Genomic DNA, 21,583 nt, shown 5'->3' on the forward strand with positions numbered 1-21,583 from the left:
TGTTTTAAAAATCACAGCTTTATGATAGATGATTTGATGGACACGATGAGCAAGAAAGCCACAGAAAATATGTAGACTAAGGATCTTCCTTCCCTGTATCCCGCACAACAATTAATAGGGATGCTCTAAGTTGAACCTCAACCTACTATTATAGTTTAAATAAGAAAATTTAAAGGTAATACCTTACGAGGTAGGAGTTTCCTTTTCATATAGTTAAGAAATTCTTGGATAAAATGAAGAAAACCTGCATTTCTATAGTGTAGTATAAATATCCATAAATCCATATTAAAGTTCATTGCAATAGATAACATTGAGCAGTATAACACCTGCAGAAAAAGAAAGATATATAATATACATTGTATATATCACAGTCCTGTGACTGCCCCAGGAGAAAATACTTCCACAGCTGAAGTTATTGATTATTAATTTTGCTAACACTGGCACTAGTTTTAAAATAGGAGCTATATTTGAAATACTGAAGCAAGCTGATTAACCCAGAACTCTATAGATAATTTGTCAGGCATCTACTAAAGAGGGGGAAAACTATGAAACTTATATAACTGATAAAAATGGTTCAAAAAAAGTACCCTGGCTCTTTTTTCTCCAATAGGAATTCAATTTTGGTCCCAGCATTAAGTGATTCAAGAGCCAAAAGAGTGCATTTGGTGCACTGCTCAGGTGTAGTCTGCTTTGCTAAGGCACATGTACAGAACTCTGAGTATACAACGGAGTTTGCCTGAGATTCCTAAATGAAACCTGAATATGGGAATTGGACGTCTCAAAAAAATCTCTTATTTGAGTTTATCAGCCTTTCCCAAGTGACATCCTCACAGATATACAAAATTACTTCCTCCCCCTAATATTCTAAAACTTTAGAAAATATGCTTTCAACACACCTAATATTTCATACTTTCTATATTGTTTTTAATTTATATGCTTTATCACTACAAGGCTAGAAAAGCTCTAAATTAATGTGTACTGTATCTTTTTTTGGTTTGTGATGATCTAAACAAATTAGAAAATCGCTGTTTTTTTCACCCACAGCAAAATGTGACCCATCCTGTCGACATGGAGGTGTCTGTGTAAGGCCCAATAAATGCTTATGTAAAAAAGGCTATCTCGGCTCCCAGTGTGAACAAGTGGATAGAAACATCCGAAGAGTGACAAGGGCAGGTATTCTTGATCAGATCCTAGACATGACATCCTATTTGCTGGATCTAACCAGCTACATTGTATAGTTTCTGGGACTATTTGGAAACTCCACTTTCAACGGGCATTTGTTTTGAATTCTGTCATTTTTGAAAGACTGTTATCCTGCAACAAACACCGGTGATTTGATTTACTTTATTAATTTAAGTGTAATATCCACCAATGTGCAGAAAAATCCCTTGTATGTGTGTAAATATTCCTGCACGTCTCCACAGACGTCCCGATATCCAATATGTGCACACATACACATGCAGCCGCTATCACAAATACGGTTTTGCAGAGAGTGGAATCTTTTTTAATATTTATTTCTTCATGAGAAATAGTTTACTAAGCAATTCCACTGTAAAATACATTTTCATCAAAGGACTTTCCTGATGTCTTAAAATGGATTCTTTGACATCCCAGAAATCTAGTTCCTGTACCTATCTGATTATAGCAGTGAGAAAGCAATTTCCAAACATTGCTGTATAAACTGCTGGACTTAATAAAATCCAGTTGTAACAGTTTCTAAGGTAAACTGAACTCCATCATGAGACAATATTTCAGAACTGCTTAATGCATTCCTATCTAGGCAATTCATTGTAAGACTGTAACCTTCACTTTCATCAATGTAACTCTATTACAGAATGTTATTTCTTTATCTAGCATAGATGCAAAAATCTGGTTATCGCAGCTTAATATCAAGATTGTTTCAAGTGTTAAATAATTAAATTATATTCGCATATTTCAAAACCAGTCATCCTAGAAGGTCTGCTTTTTATCATATATTTTATTTAACGATGGGCACTGGGTTCATGTTACATATTTATATTATTTTATTTTATTTTTATAATATAGACATCATCTAGATGAAACAGCTTTACCATGTCCTGTAAAATACTAAAGTTACATTTTTCACCAAGTTAATTGGAAAGACTGGGAAAGAGAGAGCAAACACACACATACTTCAACGTGTTGTGGATCTAATCTAGAAATGTACCCTTGTGTCAACTTGTGTTCATTTACACTGGATAAGAAAAAAAAGCAAATGCTCACCAACCATAATAAAATTCCAGCATGTGTTTCAAGTATCCATAAAGTGATTTTCACTGTAGCAGGACAGTGCAAGAGGTGATACACAGGCAGACTTTGCCGATGCCACACTGAACGGGGTGTCCTGGGGCGAGAGCTAGCATGAGCACGTGCTGCCCGTGCACGGTGTCACTTGTACAAAACCTACAGCAGCTCTTGCCAAATGTGGTTCTAAATGTTCCTTGGAGAGCCAACAGAAACCCAAGTCTTGGTAAATGTATCAATAAATGTGGTGTACATGCTGTAGTCAGGTTTTCTAAGGTATGAATTAATTAGATGCATCTGCAGAACTGGTGCCCTCTTATCTCCAGCTCTACTGGCAGCTTCTTTGTTCACTACTTACCAACTATCAGGTTCCTTTGCACTACCTGCAAACTACTTACTGCAGCTTTTACAAAATCTTGCCTAAGAAAAGAAAGCAGAGCACTCCCAGTGTGCACATCTTGTGGTCCTTAGAAACAGCTGCTCATGCATCAAATATTGACAACACTTTAGTCAAACAGATCTAAAAGACTTTCACCATGTTACTCTCTAGTAGTAAAACCATCTCTCCAGGGCAGCAGCATGCAACAGATTTTCCCTCATAGAAATTTGTCAGTGTTCATTTAGTGAGTATTAAATCTGAAATTACAGCATAACCGATACTTGCATTTCTGTGTCTCACACATTCCAGCTCCAAGGAACAGACAATTACATTTTGCTTCCATATATGTTTGCCTGGGTTTAGAGTGACCTCATGCCAAATGGAAATTGGTTGAGAAATCTTGGTTAAGTGCTCAGAGAACAATGGTCTGCATTAAAAAGTGCGTGCATAATTTTGCACAATGTAGATTCAACTGACAGTCCATTGAAAGACATCTTGGGATTAAATGAGCATGAAGACCAAATTGCCCTCTCACCCCAGAAAAGGGTGGTCCCATATAGTCACACGAACACTTCATTGGCTAAGCAGTGTGACCAATCTTAAAATGAACCCTGTGGTAGCATCTGTAGGTTAATAGCAGCTCTTTGTCTCCGCTGCTTTCTGCCTTTAGTCTTTTCCCTGAATTCCATCACAAAAAGTTCTACAATTAAAAAATGTCCTGACAACCATTTTTGTAAATTGACCTTAGCATCTAATCTTTCCTTATTCATCGTGGGTGACAAAAATGTGAACTTCTCATGAATGAGCCAGCTGTCTAAATCTGTCACATAGCACGGTTTTATTACACTCTTCATAATCAGCACGGCAAGAAAGTCGCTGAAGTATTTTAGCAACATTTAAATATCTGACAGAGATAACATCTTTAACACTTTCTTCAATGGAATATATTTGAAAAGAAACCCAACTTTAACTCTACTGTGACACGTTGTTTTCAACAACCAGCTGGGAAGATGTGATAACTCGTTTCTCACTGCTTAGTGCCTTAAAAAATACCACAGATGGCACCTAAATTGGAGGCTCACAATAATATATACATGCCACAGTCATGCAGTGAACAGAAAACAATGATCTTGGAGTTTTGATCTTAATAATAATGAAAATTTTGTTTACTAGTGAAATCCAAAAATAAAAATACAGCAAGAGCTAAGATTTAAATCCAAGCCTCATTCAAATCAACAGCAAAAACTCACATTGACTGTGCTGCACTCAGAAAATCACTTTCAAATTTAAGCAAAATTTAAGCAAAATTCTTCAATTTGTTTTATTAAAAAAAAATCTGCTCTGAGTAATTCCATAAAAACGTCAAATTTAAGAAATAATCTAAGTGAAGGTTTAAGGGAGAGGAGAGATAGTTTGTGAAACTGTTTTGATTCATTTTTAAATCATCTTTTATATTGCGTGAAAGCAAGCATCTGCATTAAGCCCACATGTTCATAGGAAGTCCCAGTGGAAAAGAAGTATTCTCATAAAAAAAAAAAAAAAAGAAAGAAAAAAATCCTAGCGGCTTATTTATCAAAAGAAATTATACTATTAAAAAGAGTGAGCAAACCCCAGTCCTAGCCACCCAAGATGCTGATATAAAAAGGGCAACTGCAGTAATTGCTCTGAGAATTGGCATACAAAAAAAAAAAAAAAAAAAAGGGTCTGTAGAAAGCCTGTTGCCAGTTAGGTCATTCTGCAGCCATTCTCACACAACCTCCGAGAGTGTCCCAGAATAAAACTGAGCTTATAAATGAAACTAGATAAATGAGGCAATTAGATAAGGGCCTCCAGAAGGGATTTTATGTATGTGTTCAAGTTGTCTCTGTCTCTGTGTCTCTCTCTCCTAATCTTTTATTCCATTCATTTCTTCCTTTATTCCGAGATACTGCCTCTCTGTTCCCAACACATTGTACATTTCAAGCATTCTTTCAGCCTTTCTGCTGCTGAAGGAGAACAAACCTACCTGTTGCAAGAAACATGACTCTCCCTGATGCCTGCTAGTGTTAAATCCCTGCTTTATTATTTTGGGACCGAAAACTCATCTTTCTCTTTTTAAATGCTGCTGGTCAGAAAGAAGGCATATTACTGGAATATAAGGAGAAACATCTTTACTCCTTAGATAAGTAGGGAGACAAAAAGATGTTATGCAAAATCAGCTCCAAATCGTTTCACTCCATTTCAGAAAAACAGTAAACTCATTTTTCTACTGTGCCCATAAGAAATACTAACTCAAAGCCTCCCCCTCTGGGAATAAATTTCTTCTGTTAGCAAACAGGGACTCCGATCCAAGCCCTTTTTACCTTTAAATCCTCACACATTATTCTATTTCATGCAAACAAAGTGTAAGTTAGTTATAAATAAGAATATAAATTCTGTATCACTGACAAGACACCTCTATTTATCTCCTTCTTTCACTCACTTGTCCACATTTTGTTTTGCAGCTCCTTCCTTTCTAGACCCACAGCAAACATCAATGATCCCTGGTTGCTGCAGGTGCTTATTAATTTTGAAAGTGCCTGACAGATGTGTGCATTAACATCTTCCCAGCAGGCTGAGGCTTTTATCTTTTGGTCATTCTACAGAATGTTGTTATTTTATAGTGACTTCTAGCACTGTGTCTTAGCTGGGCATTTACAGTCCAGGAGTACCAGCCTCACACAGCTCAGGCACAAACAGACTGAAGCTGGAGGAAGGCAGAAATCACTTCAGTCACTGTGCTTATCACAGATTTACCCATTGCAATCCAGTGATCAAATGCCTTAACTGAAAACCAGAATGATATCCCTGGCATGATGAAATGTAGCTTTTCAGTACACATTTTCTCTAATTTGGCTTGAGAAACAAAGACCTTTTCCTGCAAAATTATGCAAAATGGAGATGCTGAAAATATGAACAAGTAATTCCACTGGTGTAAAGTTGCACTATGGTGAAAATGAGTTTTCATACATCTAATTCTAATTGTATCCATGAAAAAGGCATTTATAAGATTAGATTGCATCCATGAAATAGGCATTTATAAGATTAGTTCCACACGGAAGAAACAAGTCCAAGGACAGCCTGTTCTGCTAATTTCTCCTTAATCATGTAAATTCTTAAAAGACATTCATGCATTTTAATTTACTATCCTTTAGATTATCTGGGTATCAGTTTAACTAGGAATTTTATCATTTTGATCTTCTGTCCAACTTAAAAGGTGTCCTTTGTCTTGGAAAAAAACCAGAAGGAAGCCAAGTGGTAAATAAAAACGAATTATTTTCATTTTGCAATATTAAAAAAATAGAAAGTAACATTCTCATAAAAAAATGCAGCCAACCCTTTAAATTTATTTCAATTGAAATTTGCAGAAAATTTGTACCAAATAATCTGGGTTCTGGCTACAAAAACCTGATAAATAAATATTTCCCTAAGTAGTTTCAGGACAAAATGTTTCCAAAACATTTTAAAAAATTTAAGATTGTTTTGATTAAAAGTTTGTTGTTTTCAACAACAGAGTAATTCAGTAAAATAAGGCATGTACTTTTTGGGATATAGGTGTGAAACAGCAGAAGCCACCTGAAAGCTTAGTACAGGATTACTTTAATCTTTGAGGGCCTGACTCCAAGCCCATTGATGTCCACTGATAATCTCCTATTGACTTCATTAGTTATAGGATTAAGTCCTTAAAAGATATCCACTTAGCTGGCAGAAGATCTTAACTTCAGACATCAGTGCACACATGACCTGTCCGTGTCTGCATCTGCAGCATTAGACCAATCTTTTGTGGAATAAGAGTGCAGACCAGCCCTGCAGAAAGCCCTACAGAGCTTTCCAATCCTCCTGGGTTTACTTATAGGTATTGCCAGCATTTACACAAAAGCTGCCTGACTTCTTGATGCTTTTTAAATGTCCAGCAATCAGCTGATGTGAAAGCCGAGTGAGTCACCTTCTTCCCTGAGTTCTAAGTACTGAAGAAGTATCATCCAGTGATCATTCTATGTTACAGACATTCACAAACATTTAATTCCCTGGCTTATATGCAAATAATTTGTGTCCTTACCTATTGTCTACTGCACACAGACAAGCTTCCAGAAACAAAATTGTCAGACATTCTTGCACAGACAGCAAGCTGCATTACTGGAGAAGAGTTTTATTCCTACTGATAAAAAACAACTTTCCATCTGTTACACACTACCAAGAGGGTCCAGTGTATCCTATAGTAAAGGTCCTTCTATGGTCTACGAGATTTTCCTATTTGTTTTTGTTTTGTGATGAAGTAAAAAAGTAAAAAATATTTTAAGTGAAAAATTGCTTAAATTCCCAGGAAATTTCAGAAAGGCAGCATCAGCTAAAGCATGTGAATATACAGAATGGCTGTGCTCACAGTATTCTTGGAAAGAAGGCAGAGAGAGTTGGCTGGCTTGGAGACAGGTTTTTTTATGTAGGATACATTTTACAGTAGGACAAAAGGGTGTCTTGCATCACAAGGCAGTAACAAAGAACCCCATTTTCTGAATTGTCCTAGGAGGAGCAGCTATAAAGAAAATGTTCTAGGCAGTCAAAACTGGTGTGCAGAATGACCTTAATTCATATCAAGACATACTGAGATCAGAAACCACCTAGTATTAAGTCACCAGATGTAGCTTGTAGTGGTCTCCATTAGCACCAGGAGCAGTAACCCTACCCTGTGAATTATCCAGAAGTGCTATTAGCTGTGCCCCACAAAATATACTGCAGAATTAAAACTTCAATTCCCCTTTGAGAACAATTAGATTGTAATGGGAGCCAAGCATAAAAGGAAACAACAAACTTCTGTCACTTGAGAACATTACTGTAGTGGCATTCCCCTGTTCCACTAGTTTTATTTCAAAGTAGCTGTCAGGTACTATATGTACATTTGAAATGTGGGAAAATAGCATAGAAAATATCACTCAAATTAGGTTTAAGCATCTTCTGTAAACTGAATTATACTACTAAGCATATACAGGCACCAATCTAGCTGGGAGCACACAAGTAATTGTAAGCATATGAGCCTCACTGAAGTCATGTGCTTAACATTATTAATATAATTAAGTGTTTTCTTGGTTTGAGACCTTACAAGTCTTTGCAAGTGTACCTACACAGACTCTCTATGCTATATGTGCATTTCTTTTGAGGGAGACAGCAGGACTGAAGTTTCCAACAAGAGAATTCAGTTGCTGTCTGTCACAAATTCTATAGAACCTGAAATAATTGCATCTTTGTGCCTCCGCTTCCCATCCGAAAATTAGTGAAATCAATCCTTGTAAAAGCGCTTTGAGCTCTTCAAATGAAAAGTGCTATAAAAACTACAAATTATTATTATTATATTGAACACCATGTATGTATACACACTATTATGTAATATATAATATATGTATAATGCATATAAATTCTAACAAATGTATTTGTGTAATATCTGAGAAATGGAACAGTTGTATCTGGAAGTGATAAATACATAGAGTTGGATTTATTGTTAATCTGTGGATTTAATGATTTTTTTTAGACAAAAGGATGTTTAAGTGTATAATTGCTTCTCTTAATTTAATATATTTATGTAAATGCATGCCTGAAGTTCTGATTAGGTAGTTATTCTGTGTCCCTTAAGCTAATAAAATATATTAAACTTTATCTTACTATATAAGGTACACCTTCTGCTTTAATTTTTTAATATTTTTATGACTAAATGCATAATTTAAAGTTCATGAAATTTTCATTTTAATTGGCTCTTTGATCTTTGCAGTAAAAGAAAAACACCAGCCTTTTATATATACATTGAAATGTACACTAGTTTTATTTATATAAATTGCTTTCATAAAATGTGGCTGAACACTGCTATTATTTTTGGAATGGGAAGTTTGGAATGGCGTTTCCTGGACAGAAAATGAAGACCTCCATATTGCAAAGATACCTGTTGCATGGCAAGCAGTATGTGAGTGGACATGCAGCTGGAACAAGGGGATTTCATGCACAGGCTTTGGAAGTACATGAATTTGTTGAGCAACAGAGGGAGAAGAATTGGGGTAATTTTTTTGTTGTTTATTTCATATCTTCAGAGGATCACGTCATCAAATCAACGTGTGTTAAATTCAGAGGTGCCATATCCAGTGGTTTAAATGAGGGCCATAAAACATGGATGCAGTGCAGAATTCTTTCCTTTTCTCCCCATCCTAAGTAACACGTTCTGTTCCATTGAACTCAACACCTGAGCATACACATGGGAGCAGGGCCAGCTCCACAGATCAACCCCCTGTGTTTTATGATACAAGAGAGCAGTTAATCATCACAACACTGAAATGCAAAGTACACTTGCATCTGGGACAGCAAAAACCAGTTGGGACAGGGAGCACTAAAGAGCCAAGGGCTTCTTCATACACTAAGTTTGCTTTGGTGATGTGAAATGCTGTTGAATTAGTCTTGCACATTTAACTTACCTAAAGCCTTTAGCCTGTCCTGTGTTTATTTCTTAAACTAAAGAATGAAGCATTACCAACTCTACGATATTGATGCTATCTCTACGTTTCAGACTGAAGCCAAAATAACCTTGAAATTTTCATTAAATTTTTTTTCCATTTTTCAGCTAGCTATACCATTAGTGATATGGGCTGGTGGCCAGCCAGAGAACTAGGATCCAAGGAAAATCTGAACTTCACCCAAATTTGAGGATATTTGGAAACTCTATTTTATTTCAGCTTTTCAATGAATAAATACAGCAGTTGCAGCAATGTTCTTTTAAACATATTTTCTTGAAATTTTTCTTCATTTGAAGAAGTGCTCAGAACAAGAAAACAGCTAAAATATGGCAAATAAATAATGAAGAAATCAATGAGGTTTGTTTTGATTTTTTAGTGGGACCTATATATTCACATAGATAGTAAAAATAATTCTGTGAGTTTTTTACATAATTACAATAAATACAGTGCAGCATGTAGTTCTGGTGACATCATGAGTCACTGAGTTTATTCTTGTAATTTATTAAGACACTGTGAAAACCCACTGACATATTTATAAGCCTTGGAATTAACAGCTACCTTTCGTTCCTTTTACAACACATAAGACATGAATTTTACTTAGAGAATTATATATACCGAGCTCTCTACAGCAGGACTGTAATTCTACCTAGAGCTTCTGATGGTATCCTAAACCTGAAGGGCCAAATTCTGAATCTGCTTCAGGATTTACCAAAGGAGGTATCCTTGGCCTCTTGAACAAGGCTAGTGTGGCTTGCCAAAAGCCATCAGAACTTTCAAAAGGAATCCAAAGCCTAAATGCACAATTTAATACTAACATATCATGTTAGTAATACAGCTACTACTCATATATTTGATTAAGTATTTAATCACTATTCCCAAAAAATATACTTTGAACAATCTTCTGTCTTTTTATTGCCTTCTTTTTATTTCCACATACAGCTCTGTTCCTTAGGTTTCCTAAAGTCCTTGGTTCTTCATTTGTTTTCTTATAGATATGTTGCTTCTCCCTTCTAATGCACTAAATTCAATACATATTTACAAGTGTTTCAAGGGACTGATTATGGCACAAGTTCTGTTTTACTTTAATGAAAACACTAAGTAATGGATCAGCCCCTGGTTTAACTGTAAATTAAAAATGCACCACAAGTAAGTAGGGTAGAATCTTTAGGATGCCAAAGAATCATTTCGGTCTATGTGGTTGGATTTATTTATTTTGGGGGAAGGGTTGGTTTGAGTCATATTTGATGACATGTCTACGGATGACATACGTCTCTGGCAGAACTGGGCAAAGTGGGACATAGCTTTGGTTTGGGAAACCTCACTCAACAGTGGCTTCCTTGTTTGCTTGTTTTGGAGTGGTTTCTGGGGTTTTTTTAAGTTCTTTTTTTTGTTTATTTTTTTGTCTTTCAGAGCTAGGACTACTCCTGGATTTTGCATGAATTCCAACATTTTGGGCTAAAACAGTTGAATGAATGGCTCTTACACTGGTTCAACATTCAATATTCCAAATTTCAGATATTGTCAATGTTTCAGCCATCTTGAACTGCTGCTTTTCTTCCATTAGCACAAATTCACTGATACCATTGTTGTCAGGAGGCAAATCGGGCTAAGCAGTGGCTCTTCCTTTTCACTCATTTTATATCACTTTAAATACATTTCACTCAGAAGCATGTCACATTGTCTCACAATGAAACTGGTGTCATTATCCTAGCACAGTTAGCTCCAGTTATACACACTGAAGCCAATTCTACATGTTTAGCCTTTCACCATACACTTTTGATTACTCAGAGATAGGCTGAGGGAGGGAATGTGGGAGCTGTATGTTTGTCCTTCGTTAGAACAAGAGGTGTGTTCTCCTTTCAGAATGAAAAAACTGAGATTCTGTGATATATATATGCAAGCTATTTCCACTTCAGGGAAGGGGAGCATGCACGTGAAGTAAATGGCTGCCCTTGGTTCAAGAGATTTATAAAGAAGAGATCCGAACTGCACAAACCCTCCTGCAGTGGAATTCATGCTTTCCTGGTCAGATGAACACAACAGGTGCAGACACAGCTTTCAGGCCTTTAAACTACACTAGCCCAAATAAATTACAGTCACAGAGCATGTTTAGCAATTTCAAGCAAACATTAGAAATGCAATGCCCATGGTGCAGATAAAGTGCTTATGAAAAAGGTGGACGTAACATCTGTACTGGCACAGAACTCCTGTTCTAAAGTAATAGCTGCAAAATGCCTCCTATAAAGCATGAGACTGTTAGTACAGCTGCAGCTTTTAATAGCTATTGAATTTCTTGATCAGGGAAGCAGGTCCACAGCAAGGGAAACGGACAAGTGAAACTATAAACTGCTATTTTACACCTATGAATGTAATATCAAATAAATGTGGCCGAACCCACTTTTATTTTTTTAAGAAATTCATCCCCAGAGAGTCTCATGCTAGATCTTAGCTAGCAAGCCATCAGAAGGCACTTATGTCAGCCTAACCCTGAGGTTTCCAAGATGTATAGCTGTGCAGCCTACACACACATATATATACCTCTTGCTTATTATATCTGTAACACAAACTTGCGGCCACACACACAAGCTAATACCTCATGCATCATTTCTGCACTTACTCAGAGCTATTTGGTTCTAGATAGATGCAAACAAGCAGTGAAAAGGTAAAACAATAGGCAGTTTTTAAGATGGTTCTGCAAGAAAAAATTGCAGTGAAGTGACTGAGTTGCACAGACTTCAGTATGGGCAACAGGATGCAACCAGTAAACTCATTACCATGTTAGCTTATTAAAATTATTCCAAAAAATACAGCTGTCTGGCATTTTCTCAGGTTTCTTATTTAAATACCTTAGTAGTAAGATGAATTCATGTCTAGGACGCCCCTGTAAGTTACTAGAATAATTTTTAATTTGCATTTATAATTACAGCTTTTTGTTTCTGAGGCAACTTCTACAAAATTATCAGATTTTCAGTATACAGATAAACTGCATTTTAATATTTTTTAAGCTTATTTTCTTGCAAATTCTTCACATCTTCTATTAACCTGGAAATGAAATCCCTCACATAATACTCAGGCAGCAGTGGTTGCTGAAACTGCAGATTGACCCGAAATTACCCCAGATGGAACACTCTGAATATTCACAGAATATTCTGAGTTGGACCCACAAGGATCATCAAGTCTAACTCTTCATGAAAAGGCCCATAGGGGGATTGAATCCACAGCCTTGGTGTAGATGTCTCCCAAACACAGATTAGACTGAAATGGTTTGGTGATTTTGTTGTGTTTAGGACCGCTTTTCCCCCCAAAAGACAGCAGTTTTCAAGCTACATGCTATTAATGTCTACCCAAAGCATGTCCCAGGCCTGTACCCTTCTGGGTAAACCCTTCTGAGTCCCAAAGAACTCCATCTACCCAATTTCCAGTACTACTTAAATATCCTGACACCTAAACTCACTATGTTTCTTTTAATATGGCTAATTTTTTTTTTTTTTCTGGCTGGCATACATGCTCAGAAGTACCCGAACAATATGGAGATAGATAATTATCTCCTTCTAAAAGCAATGCCAGATAAGACATACAACTGCCAAAGCTTGCTTGAGACCTTGGAGAATCCTGAAAAGTTAGTCATAGCCAGCATCTCAATTAACTTCATGGGTGGTGGTGCCAGTTTAATGATAAGAACACCACTATGATCCAAAGAGGTGGATCTAACTTCTGGTTACTTCCCAAGAAATTGTTTTGACTGTAGTCTTTCTGGTTGAATCCAAGGCAGAGTGAAGCCAGAAATGATAAAAAGCACTGGATCAAAAGAAGAGAGGGAAGAGCAGAGTCAGAATCTTCTGGCCTAGAAAGCTTATTTGAAAGTGTAAATTAGCCCACTAAATTAGTCCTGCTAAGCAACTTAGATATACACACTCTAGGAAGCAGGACCAAGTGCCCCAGTGCCTCCTTCCAGGTGAGTCAAACTCCCTTTTCTGCCCCTGTGCTCTGCTTTTCCAAGGTCTGTTTGCAGCAGGCAGCACTGACAATGCTGCCTCTTCCACACTTCACTTAGCCCTCACTGGGGCAGAGCATCTCTGAAATTTCCAAGAAGTTTTGTAAAAGAATTAAGGTACAAAACCCAAAGTGTTTGTTTATATGGAATAATCAGGGATTTTTATAATTACTATTTCACAAATCATAAAAGCCCCATTTCATAGCACAGGCAGAGCATCTCCTCCACTCTGGTAAGAGCCCACCCACAGTGCTGAATCCAGCTCTGGAGATCCCAACACAGGAAAGATACAAACCTGTTGGAGCAGGTCCAGAGGAGGGACACAAACATGATTAGATGGATGATTTCCCTAGGAGGGAAGGATGAGAGAGCTGGGGTTGCTCAGTCTAGAAAAGGAAAGGCTCTGGTAAGACCCTGCTAGAGTCTTCGAATTCTTGAAGGGGACTTGTACGAAAGATGTGAGCAAACTGTTGAGCAGGACCTATTGTGACAGGACAAGGGACACTGGTTTCAAACTGAAGGAGGGTCGCTTTAGATGAGATATGAGGAAGAAGTTTTTTTACAAAGGGGATGGTAAAACACTGGCACAGGTTGCCTGGAGAAGTTGTGAATGCCCTATCCCTGGAAATATTAAAGGCTGGACAGGGCTCTGAGCAGCCTGATGCAGTTGAAGACATCCCTGCTCATTGCAGAGTGGTTGGATCAGATGGCCTTTAAAGGTCTCTCCTAGCCCAGACTATTCTGTGACTGTGATTTGCAGATCAGAGAAGATTAAACAGAAAAAGTACAAAGCCATCACACAAACTGCTAAGAAAACAGTGCCAACATAAAAATTACCAACTGAGAGCTACAAATTTTTGGTTTCCAAAAGCCACCTGACAGAGGAAAATCACAGAGTAGATCCAGGCCTGTTGATGTCCACAGGAGCTCTGCCTGTCCTTTCAGAGGTGCCAGCAGACCAACCCAAGAGATTAAAATCTGATGAAGCTGAACAGAGACTTCAGGAAGACAAGTTCAGACAGCAATGGGCTTCAGTGGAGCACATGACTATCACTGTGAGTTTGAGCTTCAGTCCCCTGACAAATAAATACTCCAACAAAAAGCTCAAAACAAAAGATTTGACAGATTATGGCAATGAGACCCAATTAAAACCCCACAGGATTATATAGATCCTTTCATGCATCTTCTAAACAAGTAACAGAAAGCACTGAAGTGTCTTCTATATTAAAAAAGGAAATGAAAGTGAAGACAAGTGTTTGCTGAAGTTTTGAGTGCCTACTGAGTTGAACAGAGGTCTGGGAACACAGCTTTGAGTCAGCTGGAGTTTGAGCAGGAGCCCAGTGGTGGCATCAGGAAGTCTGAGGCAGCAAAGAGACACACAAGGTAAGCCTGTGAAGCTCTACAGGACTGATTTAACTGTGACCTGTGTCCTAAAGTGCTTACAGACACCTCATTCAGAAATGTATTCTGGCTGCTGCAATCCCTGTTAACTGCAGCACAGGCACAGCAGAGGGCTCATCTTCAGTATCATTACTCAGTCAAGCAGAACCTTCCAGAGATCAGAAAATGATCACTCAAATTAATAGGGAGGAATTAATAATTCATATTAACCTTTTTATAAAGAGTAAAGAGAAGCAAATGAGATTCTGTCCTCTGACTGTTTTGAAAGCTCCCTGCTCAGAAAGAGCTTTCTTTCAATTATCTGTAATGGGATTATTAGCACATTTTCCTCAGTAATAGATATCTGACCAAAGATAGATTATGCTGCTAAACTTTTCACAACAACTATAAGAGAAAAGCATTTTTAAACAAACTAATATTCTCTGCATTGCAAATATTTAAATTAACATAATCAGGGTAGTGATCATCACTCCTATAAAATGACAGTGTACTACAGGGTAATGTTTGAAGTAAATAAACTGGATTTTGCCCATGTAAAATACGTTCACTGATTTTAATGAAATGTAAAATTCTCCTGTGTCTTCTGCCTCTGTTCTCTGCTATTATAAAACAGCTACTACACTGCATTTCAACCACACAGATAGGTTAGCTATTCTTACTTACCTGCTGCTTTTTATGTGGGCACAAAAACATAAGGTTTGGCCTTCTTTCTGTTGATTCTTGGCGACCAAATATTTCAAGTATTATTTTGGCTACAGCACAGTTTTGCACACACAGCATGTAAGCTGCTTAGCACAAAAACGAAAAGGGATCTGCAGGCCCAAATCCTACCACCAAATGAAAAGAAACAAAGTTTAATCCCAAAAATCAACGATGTGCTGTATCACATGTGCACACTTATGCACATTAGTGTATTTAACTCTTAAAATTTTGCATGCACAAAAATTATACTTATTTGTAAATTAGAGTATCCTTAAGCATCAGCTATATAAGTACAAATTACACATTTATTAAAATATATTGAAGCGATGCCTCAGAAATGTAGGTGTTTCAACATATTAAGTCTAAGAATACATCTGGAGGGGGTAGTTCCATCTATCAAAAACTAAATACATCTGAAAACATCTGTGAGTTGCTATTCAAACTGAAAAATTACAAGACACATTGCAGAAGATGCTATCTGCAAAGTCCCATTCGCAACATCAACCAGCCATTACATCACAGATAAGAAATAATATGGACCAGGGGGTTTCACATCCTAAAAAAAAGATTAAGGCTCAAACTAATTTTTCAGCTTGCTTTTATCAAGGAATGACTGTAAGAATTTCTAAGCAATATACAGGAATGGGATAAAACTCTGAGAAAAGGAATTAGAACCTGATTTTTAAATCCTTTGCATAGAAAAATGATGTCTGAACAACCTTGAATATCTGGCCTTTATTTCCCAATCCTGCAAATTGCCCTACTTGCCAGCTTTACAAGTTTAAGCCATTGGAATGAATACAGCATCTGCTTATGGATTTTTAAATTTCACATATATCATATTTTCAGAATCATATCTTGACAATATAGACATTCTTTTCATTCCTGACTTCCTATGATATGTCATGACAACCTCTCCTATGTTCAGGATACTAGAGTATCCTGAGTTATTCAGCAGAAATGTGTTTACATTTTTTAGGCATATCAGTAACTTGCAGTAGTTTTTTCTTTCTCTCTCTTGATTAGTACATATCCTAATGCCTCAGCAGCCCAAACATGAATGTGAATAGATAAGCTAAAACCTGGGAATTTCAAGAGCAGTGAAGTGCATGCTTTCACCTCACCCTCTTTTAAAAGTGTCAAATGCTTCCTGACACGCTTGGGTCCTTGGAAATGGAACATATTTTCTCATTACGTTAATTAATGGGTCTGCTTGGGAGGTATAATTCAGTATAAATTTCCTTTAGTATTCTGTCATACCTAAAAAGGATCTTATTTTTGTGATGTCTTTAAATTTTTATGACTTCTACTCTGTTTAGTCTGTGTGTAATCCTTCTTTTGAAACCTAATGTCCTAGAAAATCTGCAGGTTTCTCTCAAAACTGGCACACTCTGTAGTTTACAGTCATTTCTTTTTCTTGCCTTCTTAGAACTCCCTGCGAGTCCTTAAGGTGTAGTTCACAGCTCAGGGAATTTATGATTCCATCTTCAACGTGAATCCAAGCACTGCAATGGATTAAACCTGACAAGATGCTGTTCATTAATCTCTGAAATACGGCCAGGTGTGATGTAATGAAGAGAGGCTTCCAGCTCATAGAAGCCCAGCACAGCTCCCAGCTCAGCTTGATGGTGGCTTCCTTTACCTCATCTGGGAGAAGAACTGCCTGGGTGGGGACTCTTCTGGAAGCGTAATTCCAGAAAAATGTGGTTTGGGGAAAATGAGACAGGGTAATCTCTTGCCGTGCCAGTGCTTCTCAAACAGCTCAGCTTCTGCTTTCCTTTCATTTCCAGGTTAGAACACTAACTTGGCCATGCTGTCATGAACCACAGCTTCCCAAGGAAATGGTTTGATGGGCTGGAGGTATATTTTTATGTCAAAAAAAAAAAAAAAAAGAAAAAAAAAAGATAATTTTAAACAGTGGAGTCTCAGCTAGTGGAGAAAGCAACAGCAGGCTCGGAACATTATATCTTAATCAAAGCAAGGCTTTAATTTGGTTGTGATAATTTACTCTTTCTTTTTTTTTAATGAATAATTGAATCATTTCAACAAAAAAAAAAAGGTAAAATCAAACCAGAGCAAATATAAGGAAAAGCTCAACATTTCCACATCATTTATTCAAATCTCAAACTAAATTGACAAATGTTATTATCTAATTTTACTTCATTACCAGCACATGGGAAATATATATTGAGTAAAAGTAAGACTTTGAAACTCATCCCGGTCATGGCAACAGAAGTGACTTTGTGAATGAAACTCATATTCCTGCGTTGAAAAACAATCAGATGTGTTTTTTAAATATGGAAAGAAAATGTGAAAATAAGTTTTTATACAGTCCATGATTTATCATTTTTCATCCATGAAACTTTGAAGTCCACATCCTAAAACAAGTTAGGCCACTAAGTAGATTTGCTCTCTGCAACCAAGTTGGTTATTGCAGCAGGGCAAATCTGGTTGATTTTCACAGGTTACTTGATTTGATTAATTTTATGCAGCTACATAGATAAATTTTGAGAACAAAGATAATTCCTACTATATCCACCCAAGAAACAAAAGAGAGATCCGCTCAGAAATCTAAGAATGTGCGCAACCTTTGTACTACCTTTTGAAACTTCTAGGAAAGAATGCAGAGCAAGACTAGCCATGCATTTTCTTCTGACCATGGAAAAGTTATGAGGAGAAGGCTCCTTTTTTTTACTTATCTTTCTAATTTTTTTTCATTGTTGTTAATATTGCTGTATTAAATTATCTCCTGTTTATTTCAGAAGAGATTCTTCCAGCTCTTCCTGACCTCCTCATCCATGGACAAAGTAAAAAACACTGGATAGAATAGTAAAAAAAGATTGTGGAACTGGAAACAGACTGATGGGATAGCCGGGATTTCTATCCTAACATGCATGGCCCCAGTCACTGAACACTGTCTTTAGAAGAGAAATTACATCAGTAAATAGACAGCAATACACTATAATAGAAAAATATTATACCTAAAATTTTAAATGTCTAAAGGATTTACTGTGTTTATGCTCATAAGATTCAACTATTTTTTGCAAATATTCTGGCAATTTACTTTCAGAACTGATTAGGCAGATACTGATGGACATTCCCAGAAAGTGAATAATGTATTTAACAAGAAACCAGATTTTTAGAATTGTATTCATCCATAAGATTGGAAATTTCTCCTTTGGCTATGTTATCTATCAAGCTAAGTTTGAATATTATATCAAATAAGTACTGCTGATTAGTTGGTTGATTATCTCAGTGTCATAGAATGGCTTGTGTTGGAAGACAACTTAAAGATCATCCAGTTCCACCCCCCGTGCCATGGCCAGGGACACCTCCCACTAGACCAGTGTGATCAGAGCCCCATCCAGCCTGGCCTTGAGCACCTCCAGGGAGGAACCATTGACACCCAGCTTCTCTGGGCAACCTGTGCCAGTGCCTCACCACTCTCACAGCAAATAATTTCTTCCTATTATCTAATCTAAACCTGCCCTATTTCAGTTTGAAGCCATTCCTCCTCTCCCTGTCATTCCATACCCTTCTGAAAAGTTCCTCTCCAGCTCTTTTGCAGCCTCCTTTAGGTGTTGGAAGCTGCTCTCAGGTCCCTCCAGAGCTTTCTCTTCTCCAGGCTGAATAGCCCCAGCTCTTACCATTATTTTAACTGTATATCTCTTATTTAACTACATTAATTGAATTAAACATATAAAAATAATAAATGACTCACTCCAACCCCTTGACAATATCTTAAATCTTCAGAATTACTTTGAACTCACTCACAAAGAGAAGAAAAGGTGATGCACATCAAATTAAATATCCCACAAGAATTAATTTAGCAACGGTCAAGGTATGTTGCAACTTCCTCAGTTAAGATTGCATTCCTGCCCTGAGTTAACATTACATCAATTCTGGATCAATTCCTGCCTTGCAAGATAATTTGACACAAGAGTTCTTGTTTTTACTAGAGGTGTGCCACTAATGCTTTATCCTGATCTGTCTCAGCTCTTCCAGACTGTTCTCTTTTGCAGGAAAGGCATTTGGCAGAGCAAGAAATGTTTCTTGTTAGATAAATATTTCAGAAAGCAATAATTGGGAAACAAAAGTACTCCAAATCTTACACCAGATTCACCAATTTTGGACACTTCTTTTTCCCAGCAATAGCCAGATTTATCACATTTCAATACTAAGAATAAAATTCAAATTCTCTTGATGCCTGGCTAACAATCTTCACTAAACTTCTGAACCCTGTAGGCCTCTGTCTGTTCTAAAGCTACATTTTAAAAAAATTCATTAGACCCAAGCATGATGGTACATGTGTGGCCAATCATTTCAGGCAAAACCCACTAGTGAATTAGTCACTTAATCCCAGGCTGTGCAAAAACTTTGATCCATCATGAAAACAACTGGTAGAACAAATCAAGAATACATACTCATACTCCAGGAAAACATTCAACCAAAATTTTTAAATGTTTTTGTGGACAAAACCACAAATTTTGTCCACAAGAATGACAATTAGAGAAACTGGCTGCAGCCTTAGCCTTTGCAAATCAGGCGCCATTTATGGTTTCAAGCTGAAAAAGAGAGCAGGTTTAGATTAGATATTATGAAAATGTTCTTGACTGTGAGGGTGGTGAGACACGGGCACAGGTTGCCCAGAGAAGCTGTGGCTGCCCCATCCCTGGAAATGTTCAAGGCCAAGTTGGATGGGGCTTTGAACAACCTGGTCTAGTGGAAAGTGTCCCTGCCCATGGCACAGGAGCTGGAACAGGATGATCTTTAAGGTCTATTCCAATCCAAGCCATTCTATTATTGATTCTGAGATTCTATTCCATTCCAAATGATACTGGAGGAATTTGAAGGCTTAGATTCCTTTTAATGTTTTAAAACCATTAAGATTTATATGCTTTTTGAGACACTTATCAAATTACTCACAAAAGAAATAATGCAGGAGCTACTCTGAGCCAGGTTTTCCTCTAAAAAGTTCACTGACACATGGAGAATGAAATCTACAGCTGGTATTTGGTCTTTCCACAGTCTTTATGCTTCCCCTGCAGAAAAATAATGTTCTGACAACTGTGTATTTAACATCAACTATCTTAAAATAAATAAGGCAATAACTCAGAATGCAACAAATTATTGTAACAATTTAGCCTACTAGTCAGGAAAGGGATTCACACTTGATGGTCTTGGAGACGGTCAGAAATACTCTTCATCACTTAAAAATATGACTGTTATTCCAGATTCCAGAAACAAAAAGACAAAACCTCTCTGAATTCCAGGTCTCTTACAAGAGCAAGTGACAAGAGTTTTCAAAATCTTCCAAAGCTACAGTGTTTCCAGTGTCATTGGCCAACAAAACTAAATCTCAGCTACAGAAGGAAATTAAGCTTTAACTAGTTACCTTTCAATAGCTGCTAGAGTTGTTGTACAGATGCTTTATTCAGATAAATTAATAGCAAGTCAACACTGCCTTCTGCACATAGAATCTGCTGTTAATACCAGAAATAAATAATATTCCCTAAGAGTATTGACATCAAAACTATTGTGTTTCTCTTCTTTTTCTTCTTGGTACTTGGCTAATAGTTCTGGGCCAAATTTAATATTCTAAAATTAAATACTGACACTCAAAATTTATACCTTTATGTCATCTTCTACCCAAAGTTTCAGACAACTTCAAAAGGGTCAACTAATTATCTAAATATATAATGAATATTAGTTACATTTTACAGAAAGGGAAGCAAAAATAAAGCTGGCATAGTGAATCTGAATTTTAATACTGACTAGCCTAAGGTCTGGAAACAAACAATTTCTGTTACTAGTAGACTATGAATAAAGGTTCTGAATAACAACCACTAGGTTCAAAAAATATACACTAAAATAGTGCTCAACAGATGTGGAAAAAACATGAAGCTACTTCTTTCTCTGCGTTGTCTCAATCATTACTCTGTCTTCAGTTCTGTATGAACATCCACCACTCACAGACATATTTTATGGAACAACCTCTCTTTACCTGAAAACAAACCCTGCTCTTTGCAGAAGCCTGTCCCCGTTCCACTCTGCAGATTCTCCAGAGCACAAGTACATGACTTAGAGAAAAGAGAGAGAGTTTGAGATATTTATTCATTTGTGCTGGCACACCTGACCACACTTCTCAGCAAGTTTAATACAAAACCCCAGGTGAAGCAGAGGCTTTTCTAAACATCTGTGGGAGTCTGTCATACCTATGCCCACAAACTATTTGCCCGTTGAGATATCCAAAAGCTGTCACGGTCTTTAAAAAGTCAGCCTCTACTGAAACAGAATCCTTCTCTAAACAGAGTGGGAGGTTAACTGATTTCA

The 21,583-nt window shown here is 37.1% G+C and overlaps 2 protein-coding genes across 5 annotated transcripts in view; one reads left to right on the forward strand and one right to left on the reverse strand.

Moving 5' to 3' along the window:
• The window catches only part of HHIP (hedgehog interacting protein), a 71,341-nt gene extending 66,500 nt beyond the window's left edge, over positions 1 to 4,841 (forward strand). Inside the window, exon 13 of the mRNA XM_068187747.1 lies at positions 1,045 to 4,841. Coding sequence (XP_068043848.1) covers positions 1,045 to 1,238 — 194 coding nt within the window. The 3' untranslated portion in view covers positions 1,239 to 4,841. The remainder of the gene's footprint in view (positions 1 to 1,044) is intronic.
• ANAPC10 (anaphase promoting complex subunit 10) overlaps positions 1 to 21,583 on the reverse strand; it is a 140,497-nt gene that overhangs the window by 47,963 nt on the left and 70,951 nt on the right. For 2 of the 4 annotated variants that reach the window (XM_068187776.1, XM_068187777.1), the window contains exon 5: positions 183 to 326. The exons of the other annotated variants lie outside the window; for them this stretch is intronic. In XM_068187776.1, coding sequence (XP_068043877.1) covers positions 183 to 326 — 144 coding nt within the window. The remainder of the gene's footprint in view (positions 1 to 182; positions 327 to 21,583) is intronic. 4 annotated transcript variants of the gene reach the window in all.

Source organism: Anomalospiza imberbis, chromosome 4 (genome assembly GCF_031753505.1).
Source record: "Anomalospiza imberbis isolate Cuckoo-Finch-1a 21T00152 chromosome 4, ASM3175350v1, whole genome shotgun sequence".
NCBI classification, from domain to species: Eukaryota; Metazoa; Chordata; class Aves; order Passeriformes; family Viduidae; genus Anomalospiza; species Anomalospiza imberbis.